Source organism: Rhinolophus sinicus, chromosome 3, assembly GCF_057876585.1.
Source record: "Rhinolophus sinicus isolate RSI-liver-muscle chromosome 3, RSI-T2T, whole genome shotgun sequence".
NCBI lineage: Eukaryota > Metazoa > Chordata > Mammalia > Chiroptera > Rhinolophidae > Rhinolophus > Rhinolophus sinicus.
The window spans coordinates 178,293,522-178,311,082 of record NC_142503.1 but is presented as its reverse complement, the minus strand read 5'-3'; the positions used below and the strand labels follow the sequence as shown (position 1 = coordinate 178,311,082).

General features: G+C 37.2%; 1 protein-coding gene across 2 annotated transcripts in view; it reads right to left on the bottom strand.

Annotated features, from left to right (window-relative positions):
- The window catches only part of YLPM1 (YLP motif containing 1), a 59,275-nt gene that overhangs the window by 15,081 nt on the left and 26,633 nt on the right, over positions 1 to 17,561 (bottom strand). For both annotated transcript variants that reach the window (XR_012494591.2, XM_019733491.3), the window contains exons 5-14: positions 14,917 to 16,995; positions 12,152 to 12,272; positions 6,996 to 7,413; positions 6,791 to 6,883; positions 6,369 to 6,564; positions 4,480 to 4,598; positions 3,434 to 3,588; positions 914 to 976; positions 502 to 621; positions 87 to 263 (exon numbers count right to left, since the gene is read on the bottom strand). Coding sequence is in view for 1 of the 2 variants with exons in the window: in XM_019733491.3 (XP_019589050.3) it covers positions 87 to 263; positions 502 to 621; positions 914 to 976; positions 3,434 to 3,588; positions 4,480 to 4,598; positions 6,369 to 6,564; positions 6,791 to 6,883; positions 6,996 to 7,413; positions 12,152 to 12,272; positions 14,917 to 16,995 (3,541 nt within the window). In the remaining variant the exon portion in view is untranslated. The remainder of the gene's footprint in view (positions 1 to 86; positions 264 to 501; positions 622 to 913; positions 977 to 3,433; positions 3,589 to 4,479; positions 4,599 to 6,368; positions 6,565 to 6,790; positions 6,884 to 6,995; positions 7,414 to 12,151; positions 12,273 to 14,916; positions 16,996 to 17,561) is intronic.

Genomic DNA, 17,561 nt, shown 5'->3' with positions numbered 1-17,561 from the left:
CTAAGAAAGAATGAATAATGATTACGCAAACAAATGCAGCACTTACATGATAACACAATGTACTCTAAACATTTTTAAGTCTATACCTCAAATCCCTTGGTTTTTGCTGCACTCCAAAACTGGTCAAAATGTCGAACTTGGTCATTGATGGCATCCAGGATGATGAAGGGGAAAAAGCCATCATCCAGAGTCTTTTTGAAAGTTTTGAACATGCTGGTGCGATAGGTCTCCTCCATCTCAGCTTCATATTCATATTCCATTACCTACGATCCCCCCAGAGAGATATGGAGTTAGCAAAAGCGAAGCATCATCCTAAACCTCTTCCCTGTTAGCATCTGGAGAGAGATGACTTTGTAGTCATACTACACCTGAGTACTAAACTTCGTTTTTTAAAAAACGAGAATTCTTTGTCCTCAAAAAAAGCCCTATGTCTTTCTGAACACATTTTTCTTTCACTGTTGTTGACGAATGAGGATATAATCTGAGAGAAATATACCACACCTTCTTTTTCACTTTCTTCCCAGAATCTGGATCTTTTTCTTCTTTTTCCACTTCAGTGATGAAATAATCATCCAGGCTTAGAACTCTGGGTGCAGGTCCTCCAAATTCTACCTCTTTATCCTAAGAATCATATCATCAAGAAAGCAGAAGAGAAGTTATAGAATAAATTAATGAATGTTCACACTAAAGTTCTTTCTCTTGGCTAAATAATAATGCAATCTTCTGGTGGTTTCAAATTAAGCAGAAGCAAAAATGTTTGTCTAAGCAGATCAAAATTTATATGAGACAGCATCTACCACATGGACCAACTAGAATGGATCAAATGGGAAATATCTGTATTTTGCTGCTTGCTAAGAATAAAAAGGCTAGGGGCTAACAACAGTAACTGATTCGTTGGCTTTCCCATACTCACTCGAATAAGTTTTGCAACATGTGTCTTTCCACTGCCAGGCAATCCTCTCATTATAACAACAATCTGAAACACAATGAAAAAATAATTAGAAGATTTTTTTTACAATGAAATCTTACTGTTAACAATGATCTATCATTCTCCAGGAACAGACCACATGATATATATCATGAAGCCAACCTTAATAAATTTGAAAGGATAGGAATAATACAAACTATGCCTCTGACCATAATGGAATAAAATCAGAAATTAATAGAAAAAATTTGGGAAATTCACAAGTATTCGGAAATTAAACACCATATTCCTAAATAACCAATGGGTCAAGGAAGAAATCAAAAGAAAAATCAGAAAATACTTTGAAATATAAAAAAATGAAGACACAACATATCAAAATTTATGGGATGCAGCTAAAGCAGTGCTTATAAGGAAATTATAGTTATAAATGTCTAATTTAAGGAAATTATAGTTATAAAATTATAAAGATCTCAAAACAATAACCTTCAACCTTAAGATAGAAAAAGATGAACAAATTAAACCTAAAGCAATGAAAACGAAGGCAATACCAAATATTAGAAGAGACGTTAATAAAATAGAGAACAGAAAAATAAAGAAAATCAATGGAACCAAAAGCTGGTTCATTGAAAAGATGAACAAAATTGACAAACCTTTAGCTAGACTGACTAAGAAAAAAAAAGAGAGAAGACTCAAATTATTAGAATCATAAATGAGAGGACATGACTACCAACCTTACAGAAATAAAGGGTTATAAAGGAATACTATGAACAAATGTATGCCAACAAATTAGATAACTTAGACAAAATGGACAAATCCCTAGAAAGATACAGACTACTGAAACTAACTCAAGAAGAAATAGACAATTTGAATGGACCCATGACAAGTGAAGAGATTGAATTAGTAATCAAAAAATAAAAGCTAAAAGCCCAGGCTCAGACGGCTATATCACAGAATTCTAACAAATATTTAAAGAAGAATTAATACCAACTCTTCACAAACTCTTCCAAAAAACAGAAGAGGAAGGAATAATTCCTAACTCATTTTAGGAGGCCAGCATTTCAAATCAAGCAGATACCCCGATACCAAAACCAGACAAAGATATCACAAGAAAACTACAGATCTCTCTTATGACTATGAATGCAAAAATCCTCAACAAAATATTAACAAACTGAATTCAGCAACATATAAAAAGAATTACACACCACGACCAAGTAGATTTCAACCAGGGATTTAAATTAACATCTGAAAAGCAATTAATGTAATACATCATATCAACAGAATAAAAAACAAAAATCATATACAACAGAATAAAATCACATACAATAAAAAACAAAAATCTCATTCAACAACAACAAAAAACATTCAATAAAATACAACATCCTTTCATGATAAAAACATTCAACAAAGTAGGAATGGTAGGCAACCTTCTCAACCTGATAAAGGGCATCTATTGAAAACCCACAGCTAACATCATACTTAATGGTGAAAGACAAAGTTTTCTGTCTAAGATCAGGAATAAAACAAGGATGCCTATTCTCATTACATCTATTTAACACTGTACTGGAGATTCTATCCAGGGCAAATAGGCAAGAAAAAGAAATAAAAGGCATTCAGATTGAAAATGAAGAAGTAAAACCACTTCTATCTGCAGATGACATGATCTTGTATACAGAAAATCCTAAGGAATCCACTAAAAATCTATTAGAACTAATAAATGAGTTCAACAATGTTGCAGGATATAAGATCAATATGCAATAATAAACTGAGTTTCTATTCAATTGAACAATCCAAAAATGGAACTAAGCGAACTATATCAATAACATTAAATGTGAATGAATTAAATAATCCAGTTAAAAGGCAGAAATTGTCAGACTGCATAAAAAAACATGATCCAACATATGTTGTCTATAGGAGACATACTTTAGATTCAAAGACACAAACAGATCAAGAGTAAAAGGTAAAAGGATGGAAAAAGATTTATCATGCAAACAGAAACCATAGAAACGCTAGAGTAGCTATACTAATAATAGATGAAACAGATTTTAAAACGACTTATATACATACATATATGGAGTCAAAATATCTGATGGAAATCTCCACTATGAGTTTACTGAAATGGAATCTAATTATTCTGCAACATAAGTTTAACAATTTATACATCTGGAGGTCAGTAGGAAAATAAGCCTAAGCTAATCAAGTCTCCTAATTCTCCCTCTTTTTGTTTCACATAAGACCAAATCTACTTTTACTCTCTCAAAAATGCAATTAATTGAGCTCTTATAAATTATTCTCTAAAGTTTCAACATCTTCTTTTCCAAGCAATTAAGCTCTAACCTTTTTAGATTCTATAGGGTAGGAAATTTATGAGGTTATATGATGATTTGGAGATGGCAAGATGCTTTGAATCTGTATGTCACAGAAATGTAGAGAAATTCTGTTCAGGATATTAAAAAGACCTCTTATCAGCTTCTGATGCGCAAGAAAACTAATCAACTACATAGGACTCACTCTCTCAGGTCTACTCTCTCTGCCAGGTGGTTTCAAAATATCGTCCACATTCTTAGATTCAGGCTTCTTCTCAACCCGTGGAGCTGGAGGTGGCTGGTGGCTTAGTGAAGGAGCTGGCAGGGGCATTCGCTCCTCTGGGTAAGTTCTTCTTTCTCCTAGGATTCCAGCAGTTGAACAAAATTACTATTTATATAATAATAATTTAAAATTTTAACTCTCTTCATTCATCCTAACGTAATATAATTCATAATGATTTGGGGTCCACTTTTAACCTTAATTAGAGAAAGTGTAAGTAACGTAAATCTATTGAAATCAAGAAAATGAAAAGACTTAGGTATGATTTCAGGCAAACAGAAATGTTTTGAAAAATATTAAATTCATCCTTGTTTGTATTAAATTTAGGAAAAAGTTAAGCAATAGGACACAGAAAAATAACATATACTTTGCTGGATAGCCCCAAGTATGACTTACAGTCTGTAACTTTTGCTTTACAGTTTTAAGAACAAGAGTCACCAGCTTAGGAAAGCTTATTCTTATAAATAGGTTATGAGTTTCTAGTGTAATTTATAGTAGTGAAAAACTAAAAGCAACTTAAATATCCAACAATAAGTCTTATATTTTATCCACTCAATAAAATATCGTAGAGCATTAATAGGTTTCGATATGGAAAAACATATACGGTACAATATCAATGGGAACAAGAATGATAAAGAAACTGTATTTATACTTTGATTGCAACTTCATTAATAGGTATGTGAAGAGGGAATGAAAGGAAATATATAAAATTATAATAGCTATGATTTGGTGGGTGGTGGGATTATAAGTGATTTTGTCTCTATTTTCCAAAATTTCTTTAATAATATAAAAAAGCAATTTGTTTTATTTCATTAATTACATTGCTATTTTTGATAATGTTGCCATCTCTGAGAAATCTGTGAGTGCATTTTACTCTGAAAGTTTAAATCCGTATCTAATAGCTACAACAGAAAACATTTCCTGTTATTTACATTCTCAACACTCTTACAGTTAATAAAGCATTGCTCTACCTCCAAACATGGATGGTCCTTCATAGGCTGGTCGGTCAGACTTTCGGTCATAGGATGGCCTATCAAACCCCCCTCTTCTGGATGAGGAATGGTCTTTTTTGTCTCGATATGACTGAGTCCTAGAAGGTGTTAACAAGAAATGGTTTGGTAAATAAAAAATAACTGGAGGTCTCTATCTTATAATACAACACCATTTTACGCTTAATTTTCCCTGAGTAGTTACTTATAATCAATATTTGTATTTTTATTTTGCTTTTCCATTTAGATCTACCTTGCATACACACATATAAAGAGCTCACAAATTGCAAAAACAAATTGTCTACTAATTAAGTAATGGCTGCACCTTTATTGACAATTCTATTTCCTTTCCTTTCTGGCTATCTCCTTCTCCCGTTTAATTCTCTGGAATTCAAGCTGGCAAAACTCAAGTACTGTTTCCTGAAAATTGGTCCAGAACTGCTCTTCCTTCTCCAAATTATACACGAGAATATGAGGTCTGACAATTAAGTTTGCGAACTCATCCTAGCAAAAGTGCTACATACCTCATTGCTGAATATCACTACAGTCACCTTTGAAGTACTCCCCTTGGGAAGCTATGCACTGATGCCAGCGCCTAGTCCACCTTCAAAGCAATTTTGGAACTCTTTTTCTGGAATGGCCATCAGAGCTGTCATTGTATTACCCTTGATGTCCTGAATGTCATCAAAATGTCTTCCTTTCAATATTTCCTTTATCTCCGGGTAAAGAAAGAAGTCACTGGGGGCCAGATCAGGTGAGTAGGGAGCGTGTTCCAATACAGTTGTTTATTGGCTCAAAACTCCCTCACAGACAGTGCTGTGTGAGCTGGTGCATTGTTGTGATACAAGAGCCATGAACTGTTGATGAAACGTTCAGGTTGTCTAACTTTTACACGCAGCCTTTTCAGCACTTCCAAATAGTAAACTTGGTTAACTGTTTGTCCAGTTGATACAAATTCATAATGGATAATCACTCTGATATTAAAAAAGGTTAGCAACATGGTTTTGACTCTTGACTTGGACTGATGGAACTTTTTTGGTCGTGGAGAATTGGCTGACTTCCATTGTGCACTTTGACACTTTGTTTCAGGGTCATATTGGTCCACCCATGTTTCATCACCAGTGATAACAAGGCCCAAAACATTGTCTTGCCTCTCCCAAAGGTCTTGGTAAACTTTGACTCTCTTTTGCTTTTGTTCATTGGTGAGCTCCTTCTGGACCATTTTTACACACACCTTTCTCATTTAAGATTTTCAGTTAAGATTTTCCTAACAGTTTCTCTATCGATGTTTACTTGGTCTGCTATGCTTCTCACAATCAGCTGACAATTTTGACGCACAATTCGACGAATTTTTGCAATGTTTTTGTCAGTTCTGCTCGTTACTGGAAGCCCTGACTGCTCTTCATCAGTGACGCGTTCTCTCCCCTCATAAAAAAGTTTAATCCATTTGTACACTGCCATTTTCTTCATGGCATTATCCCCATAAACTTGGACTAACATGACCCTGATTTTACTTCCACACTTGCCAAGTTTAACAAGACATTTAATGTTTGTTCGTTGCTCTAATTCAAGCTCAGACATTCCCCTGACGGCACACAAAAACATGCAACAACAATAATGAACGCCACTCAGCAAGACACCCCCACACACTGACACGAACACAGCTGTGAGACACTGATATACCAAGGCTATGAAACCTTACCGAGCTGTTTGTACAGTGCTGCCAATGTAAGTGCATGGTGGCAAGTTCACGAACTTAATTGCCACACCTCATATGTCATTTAGTAAATTTTCTTTAGATACACTGACTTTTGCTGAACTTAAGTATATGGTGATTTGCACCCCTAGCAAAGGTATTTTTCAGAGCATACCTATCATCTCGAGGTCGGCGTTCTCTGTCAAATCGATCCCGGTCATAGTCAATGACACCACGATCCCGGTCTCGGTCTCTATGTGTCTCCCGATCCCGTTTGAAATCTCGATGATCTGCCATGACATTACTTTGACGATCAAAATAAGGTTCACGGTCTCTGTCTCTGTCATAACGATCGCGTTGGCCTGCATGCTCTACAAAAACAATTAGTACAAAATAAGAACTACATTCCTTTTTCTGAAATAAAAGCAAAAAAGTACAAATCTAACTTTAGAACTAGTACAAATTGTTGCCCTAATTTCAATTTATGAATCTTTTAACTATACTAAAAGGAGGCCCAGATAATCTTACCAAAGGGAAAATCATATGATAATTTAGTCTTAAAAGATTTAAAAATACTGATCTCTCTGGGACTCCTACCTGTCTCAAAAGTTGATCTTTCAGGTAGTGGATCTGGGCGCAGAGTTATTCTTTCTCCATAGGGTATCTGTTCAACTTTATTAGTGGCTATGTCTAGTAAACAAAATCAGGGATAAAGCACTGTAAGGGTGAAGCTTCAGAAAGGCGAAGCTGAAGCTAACAATTCCTTTAGAATCCCAAACACAAATATGCCACCGTTCCTTACCTCGGCCATGGCCATAATCAACAGTCTGCTGCACTGGTGGTGGCTTGGACATTGGTGGCATACCCATAGGCATTGGGCCAGGAGGGGGAATGGAAGGGTGAACAGGTGGGGGTGGTAACACTGGAGCAGATGGGATTGTTGCAGTGTCTGATTTAAACTCCGAATTCAGTCCTTGTTCATCATTTGTATCCCAGAGGCCATAGAAAGAGTCTTCATCCCAGCGCTCCTGTTCCACACCTGAAGTTTGTGGCTTTATCACTGGAGGAGGTGGGGGTGGAGGAGGAGGAGGAGGTGGGGGTGGTATTGGGATAGGCGGCCTGGTTACAGGAACAGATGATCTTGCTGGTGGAGCAGAGGGTCTCACAATTGAACCTGGTGGTTTACCCATAGGAGGGGGTGGTCTATAGGACCCTGGAGGCTGGAGAACAGAGTAAACAGCTTAGTGGATAAGGATACCACCATGTTTTTGTACATAAATGAAAATGAGTATCTGGTTCTCAATCCATAAAAGAAATGGACTCATTCAAAATTCAAAACTTCTTGTGCTTTAGGGAGAAAATATAGTTGGCCCTTGAGCAACACAGGTGTGAACTGTGTGGGTCCACTTACATATGAATTTTTTTTCAATAAATACTTGTACTGTTTTTGATCCGCAGTTGGGAGTCCACAGATGTGTGTGTGTGTGTGTGTGTGTGTGTGTGTGTGTGTTCGTGTGTGTGGGTTGGGGGGTAGTACAGGGAAGTGACTATATACACTGATCTATATTATTTTACACAGGGGACTTGAGTATCTGCCGAGTTTGGTATCCACAGGGGACCCTGGAACCAATCACCCCCAAGCCCCCATAGATACTGAGGGACAACTTAAGTTTTGGGGAGTTAAAAGTTACGTGCAGATTTTCAACTGCGTGAGGGAGTGGTGTCCCTAACCCCCATGTTGTTCAAGGGTCAACTGCATATGCAAATCACATATCTGACAAAGGATTTGTACTCAGAATATAAAAACTTCATAAGACAAATAATTTTAAAAATGGGAAAAGATTTGAACAGGTAGTTCTCCAAAGAAGATATATAAATGGCCTATAAGCACATGAAAAGATGTTCAACATCATTAGTCATTAGGGAAATGCAAATTTAATCCACAACGAGATACAGTTTCACACCTAGTAGAATGGCTATAATTAATAACACAGATAATAACACGATAGCAAATATGTAGAGAAACTACAGCCCTCTTACGTAAATTGCTAATGGAACTGTAATATGGTACAGCCACTTTGGAAAATGGTTTCTCAAAAAGTTAAACATAAGTATACCATAAACTGAGCAATTCCATTCCTAGGTTTTATCCAAGAAAAACATGTCCATCCAAAGACTTGCACACAAATATTCATAGCAGGATTATTCAATAACCCAAATGTCCCATAAACTGGTGAATGGATAAACACAACGTGGTAGATCTATACAACAGATTATTACTCTACAATAAAAAGAAATGAAGTACTGATTCATGCTACAACATGGATGAACTTTGAAAACATTAGCTAAGTGAAGGAAGCACGACACCAAAGACCACATATTTTATGATTTCATTTAAGTGAAATGCCCACAAAGGTACATCTGTAGAGATTGAAAGTGGATTAGCTGCTGCCTGAGACTTGGGGTAGGAAGGAAGATTAACTGCAAATTGGCACAAGGGATTTTACTGAGGTGATGAAAATGTTCTAAAACTAGATTATGGTGATGGTTGTACAACTCAGTAAATTTGCTAAAAATCATTGAATTACATACTTAACATGGGCAAATTATATACGTATGTAAATTATACCTCAATTAGTGGTTAAAAAAATATTTTTTAAAAATTGCCTTCAACACTATTGCCCCCTCCCCAAAGTACAACCCTCTTTCTTCTTCTTCCAGAAAAATGAGGATGCTAGCACTTAGATACAAATGTCCCAGGCCCACCCCAAACCTACTGAATTTTTGTGGGTGAGGTTCTGACATTAGTTTAAAAGAAAAACAAAACAAAACACTCCATGAGTAATTCTGACATTTACCACTTAGTTAAGAACCTCTGCTATAAACTATCTTCCCACTCTGGTGACCTATCTCCTCCAGAAAGTAGTGAATTTCCAGTGAGAGAAACAAACCCTAGCTAGCTTCCTCACTTCTATTCAGTTGTCTGGTTGACAATAGCGGTTTGTGGTAAGGCTGGTACCAACATACAAAATGAGCACCAGGAAACAATAAAACAAAGAAACCAAGTGGGACATTTAGTAATCTCTCCAAGAAGGAGTGCTACTGTTGTGTGCAATGTTTAAATTCTTTTCCCAAAGCAATCACCGAATGTCAACAGAAATGTATATTAAGAAGATAGGGGAAACTCTTGGCAAATAAGTCCTATCTACTCAGTACTGAAACCCAATTGTCAAAATTTATTTTAATTTTTGCAAGTCTGATTCAAACACTCATTACCCATTTCTCTGAGTTCATTGTTTCCGGTTTGTTTGTTCTTTATTAAGAGCTATTTTGGAGCTTGGAAAGCGAACGTACAGATAACTTATGTATTTACGCATATATCGGTTGTGCTTTAAAAACAAACTTTTTGATTAACAGAATGGATTTGGCTAATATGTAAAAAACACTATTTAACTAGAGGCCAATACAAGCTAGAGTTAAAGACAAATGGCTATTTCCTAAAGGTTAGGTAATAACACTTTAAACTGTTAAGAAAACACTTATATAGAACAAAGCCATTGCGTCTGGACTACAGCTATCCAGACGTGTTTTAAGTATCTTAAGAACTCTTAGGACTATGTCTACAAATAAAGCAAAAGTGTTTTCTTCATCCTACACAGTGAAAGCAACAGATACATTTTAAAAAACAAAACATAATACCCTACAGTACTTATATGAGAAAGGATTAATGATATTACATTAAGGACAATATAAATTGGTAAGAAAAACCTTAAGAGCCAAATAGATAAATTGGTAAAGAACCAAAATAGAATTTTTACAAGAAATATAATGAACAAATAAGGAAAAACATTCATGTTCACTAATTATCAAAAATCCATATTATTTTATTGAAACTATTAAATTTACCAAAAAAACTAAATAGTTGATGCTTGCAAGGCTATAATATAAATGTCACACAACTATTTTAGAGAGCCATTGGCTATATTACAGGAATCATTAAAAATGTCCTTATTCTTCAACGGAAGCACTCCACTTTGGGAGTTTAAAATTACTTTTAGGAAGTTACCTAAAATAAGAACCTGATACAAAGACATTCATTCAAGTTGTATTATTTAAAAAAGTGGAAGATTAGAAATAAATGTCCAATAGAAATTTAATAAATTATGCATCAAAAGTAACAAAGCATATAGCAACATGGAAAAATGTTTATGATTGTTAAGTGAATAAAACAAAAATGTGGATCTATAATCTAGAGTTTCTACAATTTGCTAAGAGATACAAAGATAAAAGACATAGTTCCTACTCTTATGAGCTTTAGAGTTTAGAAGGACAAACAGACAATCAAAATACAATATGACCGTGGCTATGACAGAGGCCTGTACAAGATGTTACAGGGGTACACGTAAGGGCAATTGTCTTACACAAGAGGAAGAGAAGATAGAGTTGAGTTCTAAAAGATGAACAAGAATGAACTAGTTGGAAGAGGAAATAGGAAGAGAAAGGAAAGAAACTCTGGGTTTGGAGAACCACATGCTCGTGGAGAGCCTGGTCCACGCACAGAATTCTAAGCTCCCTGTGGAGGGAAAGTGGAGTGTAAGAGAGTGGAGTAGCAATTAATGGTAAGCAGATCAGGCCAACTCAGGGAGAACATAAAGGCCATGCGAAAGAATCTAGATTTTATCCTGAAAGCAACAGGGGAATATTGAAAAAATTTAAAGCCAGGGTGCGACATATAGAGATTTGTTTTAAAATGTCCATTGTGGCCAGAAGTCACATCAGTGCTGCCTGAAGTGGAGTACGGGGGTATGAGAGAACTTTTTAGGGTGCTAGAAATTTTTTTATCTTTTGGTATACATTTGACAAAACTCAAACTGTAGGCTTAAAATGGGTGGGCTTAAAATGAGTCTGTTATTGTATATAAAATTATACCTCAAATTTTGATTAAAAAATGAAATAATCACTTTGGCAGCAGAATGGAGAATGGATCAGAGGGGAATGTGATGGAGAGCGATGCATTAGGATGCTTCTGCAATAATCTAGGCAAGAACTGATGAAGGCTAGAACTGAGGTTGTGAGGAAGTGGAGAACAGACTATTTGAACAATGTTAAAAAGATAGTGAAATCAATCAACAGAATGGCTGAATCTGGAGGGGTAGAACAGAGGAAAGATGCAGGCTTTCAGGTTTTAAGTTTGGGTGACTAGGGACGGTGAGAACAAGTGTGATAGAAGATGATAATGAGCTCCATTTCAAATTTGACAGGAGACACGCCCACAGAGAGAAACTCTGTAGGCAGACGGGATGCATACATAGGTCAGGAGATCCGATCTGGGAGTCAACATCACGGTGGTTGGTGATGGCAACAATTGTATGAGTGCTATGTGTTAGACCAGGACGAAGGAACAATGAGAAATGAAAAGTGTTAATTTGATGAAATGATTCATGTGGTTTTTTCCCTCTTATTGCGTTGTTATAGTTATTTGCATGAGAACATTTTAAAAGCCCATCATGGGCTAAAGGTAAAACAACAACAAAACGAAAGCAAAACAAATGGAGAACTTAAACAAGGAAGTGTTTAACATAAACACCCCCTTTACTGCCTGAACTGGGGCATGTTTGATCCCTTCCCTAGTTGAAGGACTTAGTAGTAGTTTGAAGAGATGGGGAGCCTGTGCACTGCCCAGATGGAAACAAAAAAGTACTAGAAGAATTCTACAATTTAGTGAATGTGAAGCCATATAGAGCAGGTGTGCTTGGTGTACTTATCAAAACCTGGGGAAAAAGGCATTGTCACACTTTTGACCATATGTATAAGACTTTCGAAAGTCAATTACCATTAGCTTTTTACTTTTCCAAAATTTACCTTTTTTTATGGAGGTAATTTATACTTATTGTAATATAACAGACAAACATACAAAGTAGGAACCATTTCATTTTCTGAGCACATATTTTTCCATACCGGATACATTCCAGGCCTTGAAGCTGTATTTTGCAATCTCGAATCTGGGGGCGGTAGGTGGTCAGGCATCTGTGGCTCAGACCCAAAATCTTTCATCTTTTGAAGCTGTTCTTTCTGTTCCCTGCAAACAAATAAAATTGCCATTGTACATAAGGCATGTCTACTCCATTCCTAGATGACTACAATTAATACAGTAGAACAAAAAAGAAACAAAACTCTTGTTCTAAAACCCGCTACAGTGCTCATAGAATACCTCCAGACAAATCTGAGGATACTTCCAGGTAAACCATTCTTAGCTTCAACCAATTAAGATATATAGGTAACTCTCTCTTGCCTTTATGTAGCTAACTGACCTGTCATCTACGACCTATAAATAATTATAAATTATTGAGGATCTTCAAGGACAGATTTTATAACCTGCCTCATTAGTCTATTCTAACATCTCATCTACTTGTCATGTTTTTCTTTCATCCAACCAAAAACTCTTGCAATTTTTTTTGTTCCATACTTGTTAGACCTGGTTGCAAAATGGGGGCCAATGGGCCAAATATGGACTAGAAGTTTTTTTCAAATTTGGCTTTCACATCAGTTTTCAAAATCTGAATCAGCTGCCATTATTTAAAAAGCAAAATACTTCATATAGAAATACTTTAAAGAGATGTGGCAACACTGGGCCTGCATTCCCACATGCCAACAGTCAGGTGAGTGGAGTAGTGGCTGTTCACTTTAGGTGAACCCGTTTGCCACAGTCCTCATTCAGCAGTTAAACTGGCCCACTTTCACTCATTCCTGGTACCTGTCTGCTTCTCATGGGCATTTTAGTTCATGGCCTCTGTTGTCTGTTGTATACGGTGAGAACAATTGCCAGTCTACACCATTAAAGACAACACTTCATATTCCTCAAGAGTCATTCTGTAACTTTGCTTCAAGTTTTTCTTTGAATCTCAGGTCAAATTCCTTTTCCTTTTCCTTACAATGCCCACCTTAAACACACGTAACCTTCAGACCTTTTATGATTTTCTCCCTACATTTTGTAAAGTATAGTGATCCAAATGGACACAAAATAAGGGTCAAGAAGTATATAAAAATATTATTTTCTCCCTTGTGTAAATCATGACTTTATACCAACACAACACGCTTACTTGTATTCAACTATGACCACTCTTATCCATCACTTCATATGTTTTGTTTAACTAAGTTTATATTGCCTAGAAAGAACTTAAAAAAAAGAATGATAAAGAAGCACCTTTTATCCAGCATTTCTATGCAAAGTGATAATAGATGGAAAGGGAATTTTAAAAAGAAGGAAAGAAATCTTGGCAGCTTAGCAGCACCAATCAGTTCGGTGTTCTCTAATAACAAAATAGACTTTTAGAGTTGGACAGACTAGGTTCGAATTCTGGATTTGCCACTTATTAGCCAAGTGGACTTAACATCTTTGAGCCCTGGTGTCATTTGTGAAGTGGGGATACTGTAATACTATTTATCTTTACAGGCCTTTGAGATATAAGGATTTGAGATAGGAGGATTGAGATAATAGATGCTAAATTATTAGCACACAGGAGTGTTAAATTAAAGGTATCTATAACTTAAATGTGAATTGTATAGCAGCTAAATGTTCTAGGGCATGTTGTCCACACCTTCTGCATTAATAATCTGAAAAAGTCAAACTTCACAGAGCGTATCTTCTACCGACCACAGAAATCTGTTTTGCTGCCTGAGGCACCTGATCTTTCACCTTTTCCTACAAGTATTTTTCCTCATCATACCTTTCTAGTAGTAAAGCTTTCATTATAATTTCAATTGGTATAATCCACAAACATAGACCAGAATTGAATAATGAAAGAAACACAATACATTGGAATATATAAAAACTTAACCATTCATTATTTTCTCAAAACATTGCTAATCCCTAAGAAATTGCTCAAAAAGCTTGCAATCTGCCAATGACTCCTAAATTCTTACCTCAGGATATAGTTGGTTTAAGGTAAAACAAATTAATTCACACAAAGCCTTAGTACAGTTCCTGGCACTTAGTAAGCATGCAATAAATGTTAGCTTTTGTTTTCATTGCTACTACATGGGAAGCATTATGTAGACACCTATACATAGTAAGTTGATTGTAAATCAGGAAATCCAAATTCTATTCTCCATCTCACAAAGAAAATACCTGATTATGTAGAAACAAGTAACATCCTCAAGTAGAGATACATGCGTCTAGTTACAATGAAAGATAAAACATCTCCAAAAGAAAGTATCAGTGGTTAGACAAATCTGAAGATGCTTCCAGGTAAATCATTCTTAGCTTCAACAGAGAAAAATATAAGTCCTTATGGCACTTTCCAAAGTTACATCAAAGATTAGTGAACATGAAGTCTATCAGATCTAATACCAAAGAACAAACTGCCTCCTGGGGAATACAAGGATGTTACTTATGAGATCTGAAATCCAGAGCACTAAATTTGAGGGCTGAAGTTTGACAATTGAAACATGCACAGGCATGGCATGTTGGCAACACATCTATAAAGGCCAAGAATGGCTATCAAATTTTCACATTTCAGGACATAAGTTTATAATTAACAACAGTTCCTAAATACCCATCCTAACCCAGAAACAGCACTGAATGATCAGAAATACAAATTAAAATTATGTGATAAGAATTTGAAGTAAAATTATTCCATTCAAATATATCACATCACTTTAAAAAGAGCAGTCTGAATGTGGTTTTGACTAAAAAAAAAAATGATCTTAAGTAGTCAACTTACCGAAGCATTTTCAGTTCTTGTGCAGCTTTCAAAATGATTTCGTGCTGCCTCTGACTGAGAACCATTACCCCTCCAAGGCCTTGGTCAGAGTCTAAATTTGCATCCGACCCCATCATTTCAGAAGAATGATGTGAGGAGGGCATATGTTCCGCAATGGGGGAATGTCTATCCACATCAGATGGGTACCATCTGTCTGACAACCGTTCTCTTTCCCAGTCCATTCTGTCAGGAATATAATCTCGCTTTTCCCGCCATGTATCTCCTCTTTCTGGATACTCTCGGATCCTCAACTCACCCCTATCACGGAAATCTCGATCAAACCCATGGTCTCGATTTCTTTCTTCTCTCCATCTATCATCCCGATATCTATCCAAAGGTGGAAGAGGTGGGAGGGGTGGTAAAGGTGGAAGAGATGGAATATCCCGTTCACGGAACTGTGATTCTTGTTCATCCAGTTGTCTCCCATAATCTCTGTCCCACTCATTATCCAAATTTCTATCATACACATCCATGGGTCTTCCAATCCGCTCCACATCCCTGTCCATTTCCCTGTCCATTTCCCTGGTGTAGTCCTCATCCATCTCCTGATCTCTCTCCCAATCATCCCACCAAGGGCCTCGTCTATCTCCATCATGAGCTCGAGATGGTGGCGCTGAGAACCTGTCCTCTCTGTTATATGGATCTAGTGTATCATCTTGATAGTCACACTCTCTCCAGTATCTCTCTCTATCCCAATCATCAAGTCTTTCTCGTTCCATTGGAGCATTTCTACCATCTAATGGGAACTTTTCATGCCCTCTCTCTTCTCCATGGTTCCATGGAGCCCTAGGAGGCTCATCTCGGTGATATGGGTACATCTTTTCCCCACCATCTCCTGGTTCTGGTCTAAATGGACCTCTGTCATGACCAAAATCTGGTCTTCCCAGTCCCCGTTCCCGACTGCCAGGCCCTCGAGGTGGTCCCCTCTCCCTGCTCCCAGCTCTTCGGGGTGGTACCCTCTCCCTACTCCCAACCCTCCGAGATGGACCCCTTTCTCGGCTACCAGTTCTACCCCTGTCCGGGCTGCCCTGCAGACCACCTGGCACTTTCTCCCGACTGCTTCCTGGCCTCACCAACCCTCTATCCCGACTACCTTCTCCTCTGCTCATCTTCTCTCGACTATCTTCTCTTCTGCCCATCATCTTATCACGAAAGTCTTCTGGCTTGACCAACCCTGGGCCACGGCTGAATGCCTGGCCTCGACCTCTATTTACTAGTCCTTTATCCCGTGTGTCTTCCATTCTACTTTGCCCAGGACCTCTATAAGATGAGCTGCTGCCTCGACTGCCTTCTAACCTATTATCTCTATTCTCTAGCCGGGGCAGCCCTTTATCTTGGTTGTCACCCGAATGGGGCAGACCAATACCTAAAAGTTTAAAATCATTATCTGCAATTAATGATGATGATGTTACTATTGCTCCTCCCTCTATCCCCCCCGTTTTTGATGGAAAAGTAGTTTGAGTAGGTACAGGTTTATTTGCAAGGGATACAGGCTGAGTAACAGCGTGGGCTTTGTCCATTTGAGTCTCCACACTTTGAGAATTCTGGTCCCAATGAGAAGGCTCTATGGGCCCTTCCGAGACTTCGCTCTTAGGTGGCTCTTGCTGAGAGTCGCTTAGATTCTCATTTGACTGAGCCGCCTTGGCTTCCTTTATATCTGCACCAATGGATAATGCAGCTGATTGCATTTTAAAATTCTTCTGCTGGTTACTATTGGTGTCTGCTAATGGTTCTTTGTTTCCTGAAAGAGGTTCTGCTTGTGACTTAGGTTGCTGCTGATGTTGCTGTCCCAAAGCTGGTTTGGGGCCTTTCCACTGTGGTCCACTCTGCCGAGGACTTAGGGATGTATTGGGGGTAATATAAAACTGAGATGCTGGCCCCCGGGGAATCATTCCCCATTTGCTTTTAGTGCCCTCTGCTGGGTGACCTTCATATCTGGGTCTTGGCCCATCGGGGCGATTTCCTTCAAAACGAGGCCCTTTGGGTCTCGGTCCTTCACACCTTGAACCTAAATCCTCAAATCTTCGAGGACCATCAAATCTACAAGTAAAACAAAAGATATTACTCAAGACAGTAAAGCAGAAAAAAAAAATTCTCCATGTAAGAATATTTAAGGCAATTTTGCCTTAGAATCTGTTTACAACAATGACTCTTTTAGTCATTAAACAAATCCTGAGGTATCTATATCTTAGAACCAGTATGTTAAGGTGGCAGTACTCTGAAGGTCTTAGGACAGGCTTTGGAAATCATGTCAGTTTTATCTAATTCACTTTTGACACATCTCCTGCAGCAAGTCACTGATATACTGAATTGTTAAAAAACAAAGATAAATATTGTGCCTTGGTAGATGGAAAAGTCCACTCATTTTAATGGGAAAAAAAATAAATTCCATAGCTAACTCTGAGAGTACTTTTAGAATTAAAATTTAACTAAAAACTAATCAATTAACAAGCTAATACAGGATGATTATAAATTTGTTAGACATAGCATTATCATCTTAGCTAATTGACAAAAGTTTAAAAAACCAGCAGCCAGTCATATCTTAAGCGTGTGCCCTGACATTTTAAAGTCTGGACAGCGATGTTTTTGCTATGGACCCACTCATT